The 8299-nt window shown below is 47.4% G+C and overlaps 1 protein-coding gene across 3 annotated transcripts in view; it reads left to right on the forward strand.

Annotated features, from left to right (window-relative positions):
- Nucleotides 1-8299, forward strand: part of LOC106946899 (protein argonaute-3-like) — a 20949-nt gene that overhangs the window by 6313 nt on the left and 6337 nt on the right. For 2 of the 3 annotated variants that reach the window (XM_015031576.1, XM_015031577.1), the window contains exons 3-16: nucleotides 1697-1859; nucleotides 2048-2168; nucleotides 2716-2924; nucleotides 3001-3137; nucleotides 3484-3618; nucleotides 3768-3855; nucleotides 3936-4083; nucleotides 4367-4486; nucleotides 4562-4705; nucleotides 5664-5797; nucleotides 6593-6777; nucleotides 6854-7013; nucleotides 7090-7180; nucleotides 7752-7946. In XM_015031576.1, coding sequence (XP_014887062.1) covers nucleotides 1697-1859; nucleotides 2048-2168; nucleotides 2716-2924; nucleotides 3001-3137; nucleotides 3484-3618; nucleotides 3768-3855; nucleotides 3936-4083; nucleotides 4367-4486; nucleotides 4562-4705; nucleotides 5664-5797; nucleotides 6593-6777; nucleotides 6854-7013; nucleotides 7090-7180; nucleotides 7752-7946 — 2030 coding nt within the window. The remainder of the gene's footprint in view (nucleotides 1-1696; nucleotides 1860-2047; nucleotides 2169-2715; nucleotides 2925-3000; nucleotides 3138-3483; nucleotides 3619-3767; nucleotides 3856-3935; nucleotides 4084-4366; nucleotides 4487-4561; nucleotides 4706-5663; nucleotides 5798-6592; nucleotides 6778-6853; nucleotides 7014-7089; nucleotides 7181-7751; nucleotides 7947-8299) is intronic. The other variant, XM_015031578.1, reaches the window with a different exon arrangement.

Genomic DNA, 8299 nt, shown 5'->3' on the forward strand with positions numbered 1-8299 from the left:
TGGATGGATGGATGGATGGATGGATGGATGGAGGGATGGATGGATGGAGGGATGGATGGACGGATGGACTCGCCACACCAGACCTGCATTTCCACGTCGTCTTGTCGTTTCTGTTTTTATCGTGATTGCTGCTCGATGTTTGGTTCATCTTGTCCTGATCCAGTTCCTTCCCTGCTCCAACATTTTATTTATGCAACATTTAAAGATAAGAAACTTTTGTTTTCTGACCGTTTTCTGATTTTTATAGTTCATAAATTAAATAAATTTCCAGTTTGAAGGTTTAATTTTTGGTCAGAGGACAGAAAATGTTAGATGTTGGTAGAAAGCATGTTGGATATTTTTGTATGTTTCATGGGTGTCGGTATTCCCATTATTCCCAGTATGCCCAGGACGATCAGTCGGGAATGTTTGTCAGACCACAGAGGCTCGGCAGCGCCGCCCCTCCGGACCCGGGTGGAGGGCATTAATCCGACCGTTTGTCTCTCCGGGTCTTACACCAGGAGCGTCGAAGGCGATCCGTCTTTCCTGTGATTCCTCAGAAGGATTCCCGGTTCCTGATCTAATTTCAGGAGGTGATGAAGAGCAACTCGCACACACCTGTTTACCTCCTCCCGCCCGCTGTTGCCGTGGTGAAAACGTGGCAACGTCGATGCTGTCACCATGGCGACAGCTCAGCGGCAAGAAGAGCATCTTCATCCTTCCTGACCCTTTCATCAGCTTCTCTGAGTTTGCCTCATGCTGGTGGAAACTGTGATGTCACTCTGGTTTCCAGTTTGCCGTGCCGTTCGCCCACTCACGCTCCTGCCCCGGCCCGGCCCGGTACCCGCTCCGGTTCTTCTCTGCAGCTCCGGCGATGTGTTTTCTAACACCAGGAAACCTGTAACATCCTGGAGCGTCCTCAGCTCTTTCCTCCTCATTAACCACTTCCTCCCTGTCGCCTCGCTGCATTAAAGCTCGCAGCTTGTTTGTACCGACCCGGTTCAAAAATGTGTTCTTATTTAAAAGAAGAAGTTTAATTATTCATTTGTATTTTTAATGTTGTATAAAATGAGTTCAAGTGGTTAAATGAAAAATCTGCAAAATGTGTAATTTTTTAAATCTGCAGATTAAAATTAATGATTTTTTAAATAATTTTTAGCTTTAGCTTAATTATTGCTCTGAAGGTGTTTCTGAGTAGATGGCCGTTTTTAGAGTCTTTATGTTAACAATTAATTACTCAATTAGTTGACAGTCATTTCAGTAATCAATTAATCTGATTAAATGTTTTAGCCCTATTTAAAAAAAATTATATTTTTTGGGAATTTTGGGAAACACACTAAGCGACATTTAATCCTGGAAAACTACGTCCAGATTTATTTTCATCAATACAAGTTTATTAAAAATAGTCAAATATTCCTTTACTTCACTGACCAATCAGAAGACAGCATCAGATCTTTGCTCATCTCAGGTTTATTGGAAAAAAATAAAAACCTGATGCTAAAACCAGGTGACCAGAACATCTGCAGGAACCTGAACGCATCGTGGTGCAGTGAACGCACCACGATGCGTTTGCTGCACCACAATGTATTCGCTGCACCACGATGCGTTCGCTGCACCACCTTTCTGTTTTTCTGTTAAATTGCTGGAAAAATGTGCGTCTCTGGTAAAATATTCCCTGTGAATTTAGTTTCCCTCACATTTTCCCGTTTCTCCTCAGGAGCCCACGCCTTGTTTACGTTGCCACGGCGACCCGGATATGGCTCCATCGGAAAGCCCATCAAGCTCCTGGCCAACTGCTTCCAGGTGGAAATCCCTAAGATCGATGTCTACCTGTACGAGATCGACATCAAGCCGGAGAAATGTCCCCGGCGGGTCAACAGGTACCGGAAGAGTCTGGAGCGGGTCCGTCCCGGTCCTGGGCGTCCTGGGCGTCCGTCCTGGACCTTGGCGTCCGTCCCGGTCCTGGGCGTCCGTCTCGGTCCCGGGCGTCCGTCCCGGTCCTGGGCGTCCGTCCTGGGCGTCCGTCCTGCCAGGCAGCGTCTGACCCGGGGTGCTCTGTTTGCTCCAGGGAGGTGGTGGACTCCATGGTGCAGCACTTCAAGGTGACGATCTTCGGCGACCGGCTACCGGTTTACGATGGGAAGAGGAGTCTCTACACGGCGAGTCCACTTCCTGTGGCCACAGGCGGGGTAAGACTGAAGGGAGTTAGCGCAGCTCCAGTTACAGCTGGAAACCAGAGATCCAAACCTGGGCGGACTCGGACCCAAACCTTCACAGCCACATAGAGACGGTTACAAAGTCGGCCTTCCGACACCGGGACAACATTTCCAGCATTAAAGGATGAATGTCCCAGAAATATCTTGAGATATTTACTATCTCATACTCATCCAAGCATTTATCTTTACCGCCTACAAAATCAACCAGACAGCTGCTGCGGATCCAAACTTCCAGAAAACTGCAAAATGGCCGAAACGCAGTGTTCCTTTAAATCAAGGCTAGAAAGCGACAAGTTTAAAGTTCCTTTTGAGTAAATGAAATTACGGCTGGACGATACGGCTGGACAACGTATCTACAATATAAGCGTTTCATATCAGTCTATTGATAATTATTGATTTATTTGTTTAATTATCTGAAATATTGGCAGTCTGCTGGTGTGACCTTTCCTGGTTTATTCGGTTTTATGAGGTCGGTCCGGTCCGGTCCGATTCCTCAGTGGTCTCCTCTGGTCCGGTGCAGGTGGACCTGGACGTCACGCTGCCGGGCGAAGGCGGGAAGGACCGGCCGTTTAAGGTCAGCATGAGGTTTGTGTCGCTGGTCAGCTGGCACCTGCTGCACGAAGTCCTGACCGGACGCAGCGTCCCTGAGCCGCTGGACCTGGACAAGCCGCTCAGCACCAACCCGGTTCACGCCGTGGACGTCGTCCTGCGACACCTGCCCTCCATGAAGTCAGTGCCGCCATGTTGGAACGGCTTGACGGCCCCGTCAGGAGCTGAGCTGACGGTGTGGTTCTGTCCCCCCCAGGTACACCCCGGTGGGTCGCTCCTTCTTCTCCTCCCCTGAGGGCTACGACCACCCGCTGGGCGGAGGCCGGGAGGTCTGGTTCGGCTTCCACCAGTCGGTGCGGCCCGCCATGTGGAAGATGATGCTGAACATCGATGGTGAGTGTCGGGGAGGATCTGAGTGGAACAGGAAGCTCGTTCTGCCGTGAAGGGAAGGGAAGCAGGACGAGTCCAGTGAAAATCTTCTGGGATGATTGATTGACAGGACTGTTTCTCCGCAGCTCCAGCAGGGCGAGGCGGAGCCGCGTGCGCATTTAATTGTTCGTCGCATTCTTACAGTCTGATTAACTCATTACTTCATTTTTTAACAGGGTAAACTGTCGACTCCTCCACAGTAAATAAACCATCTGATTAATCGTTCCAGCCCAGGTTAACTGCAGGCTCTGTGATAATGTGTGTGACGTGTCTTAAGCTTAGAAGCTCAGACTGTCGTTTCCTCCTCCAGTTTCAGCCACGGCCTTCTACAAAGCGCAGCCGGTCATCCAGTTCATGTGTGAGGTGCTGGACATCCACAACATGGACGAGCAGCCACGCTCGCTCCCGGACTCACACCGAGTCAAATTCACCAAAGAGATCAAAGGTGGGAAAACGTGTCCAGGCTTTCTGAAGGCGCTCGCACTTTTTATTCAGATTCACATGTTGGATTTAGCTTCACTGAAGCAGATTTTAGAGAAATGCCTGGTTGCTTCCTCACAATGAAGAAGTAAAATGTGTCTGATGCTCGTTCAGGTCTTAAAGTGGAAGTGACCCACTGTGGAAGCATGCGGAGGAAGTACAGGGTGTGCAACGTGACGCGGCGGCCCGCCAGCCTGCAGACGTACGTCTCCCCCCGTGTTTCCTCGCAGCTGCAGGCGCTGCAGGGCCCACATTGACCGGATCGCTGTTCTGAACCTGCAGGTTCCCTCTGCAGCTGGAGAACGGCCAGACGGTGGAGCGCACCGTGGCGCAGTACTTCAGGGAGAAGTACAGCCTGCAGCTGAAGTACCCCCACCTGCCCTGCCTGCAGGTGGGCCAGGAGCAGAAACACACCTACCTGCCGCTGGAGGTGAGCAGACCACCGACCAGTTCACTGAACTGAATCCATTCATGTTCACAGTTCCCACTGATAAACTGAACCCATTTATACAAAATATGATCAGGGCCACTGGCAAAAACTTGATTCTGACTTTCTGACAGTTATTTAGTTTTTTGTTATTATTTGACCTGGAAGCTCATCACTGGATTTCCTTTGTGTTTCTGCAGTTTAAATGACTGTGATGATGCTGATGCATTAAAACAGGACTGAACTCAGCTGCTGTGTGTGTGTGTGTGTGTGTGTGTGTGTGCAGGTGTGTAACATCGTTCCCGGCCAGCGCTGCATTAAGAAGCTGACTGACAACCAGACGTCCACCATGATCAAAGCCACGGCGCGCTCGGCTCCGGACAGGCAGGAGGAGATCAGCCGCCTGGTGAGAGCAGAACCCTCAGCTCGATCCCAGCAGAACCCGGTTCAGGCTCACCAGAAACTGCTCTGCCCCCTGCAGGTCAGGAGCGCCAACTACGAGTCCGACCCGTTCGTCCAGGAGTTCCAGTTCCGGGTGCGCGATGAGATGGCTCAGGTGACGGGGCGCGTCCTGCCGGCCCCCATGCTGCAGTATGGCGGCAGGGTGAGCTCTGAACCCATTATGGTACCTTCCCTTTTCAATCTCTGTCTTAGGCTCAGAAGTTAACCCGGATTTCTCCACAGATGCTCCATAAGAGCGACTCAAACTGTGTTGGAAAAGAAACTTTCACTAAATCCAGTCTGTCGTTTGAATCAGTTAAAATTCAAACACATCTGATGTGTCCAAAGGGGAGCTGAAGGCCACAGCTTCACGTTTAGTGCGCTGCTAATTTATTCATGTGTTCAGCTTCAGCTAAGTTAAGATTGTTGCTTAGTGAAATAACTGTTTTTGGAAAGCTTTTGTTAATAACTGCTGCTGATTTTAATGTAATCATATATTCTCATAACCATCATGGAGGCCATTTTGAAAAATGTCCATCAGAAAAAGAAAACAAGAAAATCTTTATATCTTTGATCTTTGTTTCTTCATAGCTAGAATATGATGTGACACCAAACACGTTTTTCTACTTCGTGATTTTAGAGCAAAATTAAATTTTCTGTGACCACCATGATGGCCATATTGACAAATGAAGGAAATGATGAATAAATCTGATTTTTATGGATCCGGTTATGTATTTCTCGACGACCATCTTGAAAAATTGTCACCATTTGAATGTTTCAGTTGCTGGGATCGTCTGTTAGGTTCTTGTACCCTGATGTGAACAAAGTATTTAATAATGTTTGTCTTCTGCGTGTCATCATTTATACTTCTCTACATTTTGAGTCTTAAAATGAGTTTAAAACCATAAAGTTAAAAACGTTTTCTGTGGAGAAATCCTGTTTGTCTGCAGCTCCACTTTGCGTCTGACTTTAGCTTTGCTTTCACTCATTTCTGTTTGCTGTGCATCGTCTGTGTGAAAAGCAGCTTGATTTACACATCTCTAACCTCGTCCAGTCACTGCTAACAGGCCTCAGTTAGCTCACAGCAGCGCCGCGGCCTGCGTGTGAGCGGCTGTCGGCACCGACGCCTGCTGTCTCTGCAGAACCGCACGGTGGCCACGCCCAGCCACGGCGTGTGGGACATGAGGGGGAAGCAGTTCCACACCGGAGTGGAGATCAAGATGTGGGCCATCGCCTGCTTCGCCACCCAGCGCCAGTGCAGAGAGGAAATCCTGAAGTGAGATCAGAGCGGCGTCCATAAAACACTCAGAAATATCCAGACTTTAGCTGCCGGCTCCGTCCAGGCAGACTGCAAGGATATTCTAAAACCAAGAGGAAGTTCTTATAAAATGTTTTGTCAAATTTTAATGAAGTAATTTCTCATATTTATATTTAATTTTTATTAGAATTGTTTTGCTGTTAACCCAAAATACATTTAAATATTTACTGTTTAATGTAAATAGATGCATTTATTTAAATACAGATCAACAAACTAAAGTTAGACAAAATTATAAAAATGAGTTAAATCTATAAAAATTAATATTATTATGTAAGTCATATATAAAATATTGATAAAAGAAATTAGTTCAAACTATTATTTTTTCTTATTTTTAACCCTACACAAAGGATTTGGATAAGTCAAAATTTGTTTACATAACTTATACAGATAAAGGCATTTTATAAAGATTATTGTTTTATGCATAAGTTATGTATATAAAAATAAATACACATAATAAAATAACATTCAGAAAAAATATATTTAAATTAATAGTAAATTATTTTGTAAATTAAAACATTCTAGTTTTTTAAAAACTAAATATTAATGTTAATAAAATCATTTTGTCAACTCTGAATAAATGTTTAATTAATAAATATTCGCATTATATAGTAGACAATAGTTATTGTCTCCTACTTAAATTTATTAGCATAAAGACGTTTTCAGACGAAACTAACCTGAGTAAAGAATGAAGGAATGCAGATGAGTTTCAGCCGTGCGGATGAGCTGCTCCCAGCCCGGCTCCTGTTTCCCCAGGAGCTTCACGGAGCAGCTGAGGAAGATCTCCAAGGACGCCGGGATGCCGATCCAGGGCCAGCCGTGTTTCTGTAAGTACGCGCAGGGCGCCGACAGCGTGGAGCCCATGTTCCGGCACCTGAAGAACACCTACGCCGGCCTGCAGCTCATCATCGTCATCCTGCCCGGGAAGACGCCCGTCTACGGTAAGAAGCTGACCGCTTGTCGCAGCTCTGCCCCGCGGCAGGAAGTGATGCGTGACTGCCTGGCTCCGCCCCACAGCGGAGGTGAAGCGGGTGGGAGACACGCTGCTGGGCATGGCCACGCAGTGCGTCCAGGTGAAGAACGTGGTGAAGACGTCGCCCCAGACGCTCTCCAACCTCTGCCTGAAGATCAACGTCAAGCTGGGAGGCATCAACAACATCCTGCTTCCAAACCAGCGGTACGACCCCCACGCGTTGCTGATTCCTCTCGCAGGCCTCTGATGGACGGTGAACTTTGACCTTTGCCCCCTCCAGGCCGTCGGTGTTCCAGCAGCCAATCATTTTCCTCGGCGCGGACGTCACTCATCCTCCAGCCGGCGACGGGAAGAAGCCGTCGATCGCTGCGGTGAGAACGTCCGACCAGAGCTCGCTTCTGGTTCCTCTGACGTTTATGTTTAAACCTCAGCACCCCCTGCAGGTCAGGCATGAAACGCCACTATTAAAGGGGAACAGTAGCCACGCTCCATCAGCGGTTTTTTATTTGCATTCTGAAGTGTCGCATTAGATGGATGGAAACAGCAAAATAGAAAAAACTTCCTCAATTTTTCAACGTTTTTACGTTCATTTGAGGTTTAGGGTAAGAAAAGGCAAAATTGATCTACAAAATTTCGAAAACAAACTTTTTACACCCATCTTCAGATGGTTTTCGGCTTTTCCAAAAAACATCTAACAATGGAAACACGTTTGCAGAATAAGTTCTGATGCAGCAAACTTTCCCACCCGGTGGTTCTGTGCCTTACCAGAGGCACTAAAGTCCACCATCTTGTTGTTGTTTATTGCTACCTGAGCATCAACAGCTGATAAAATCTTTGCTAGCCTGGTTGATTTGCTTCAGAGCAGCAGATGGAAACTAAGTCATTTTTGTTTTTTGCGACCTTTTAAAAGTTAGCTGAGTCGGAGCTGATCTCCCCCTGCAGGTGGTCGGCAGCATGGACGCCCACCCCAGCCGGTACTGCGCCACGGTCCGGGTCCAGCGGCCCAGGCAGGAAGTGATCCAGGACCTGGCCTCCATGGTGCGAGAGCTGCTGATCCAGTTCTACAAGTCGACCCGCTACAAGCCGACCCGGATCATCTTCTACAGAGACGGCGTGTCGGAGGGCCAGTTCAGACAGGTGACGCCTCACTTCCTGTTTCATCACACTGTAAACCCCAGACAGTTCAAATACTGAGTTACTGCTGTATACATTCATCCGTAAAGCAGCAATTCAAACCAAGCCTGTCGCAATAAATCATCATACAGAGACTTCATAGGTCTGTTGTTTCTGTCGTTTTATTTATTTTGGATATTTAAAATGTCTTCCAGCTCCAGTTTACTGAGTGTTCTGAATGTGTTCTTGCATTATTATCTGTCTCTACCTGTCCCTTCCTCTCTCTACCTGTCCCTTCCTGTCTCTACCTGTCTCTACCTGTCCCTTCCTGTCTCTACCTGTCTCTACGTGTCCCCTCACTTCTCTACCTGGCTCTA

The sequence above is a fragment of the Poecilia latipinna genome, unplaced genomic scaffold (genome assembly GCF_001443285.1).
Source record: "Poecilia latipinna isolate Pla-1442-1.1 unplaced genomic scaffold, P_latipinna-1.0 Scaffold211, whole genome shotgun sequence".
Lineage (NCBI taxonomy): Eukaryota > Metazoa > Chordata > Actinopteri > Cyprinodontiformes > Poeciliidae > Poecilia > Poecilia latipinna.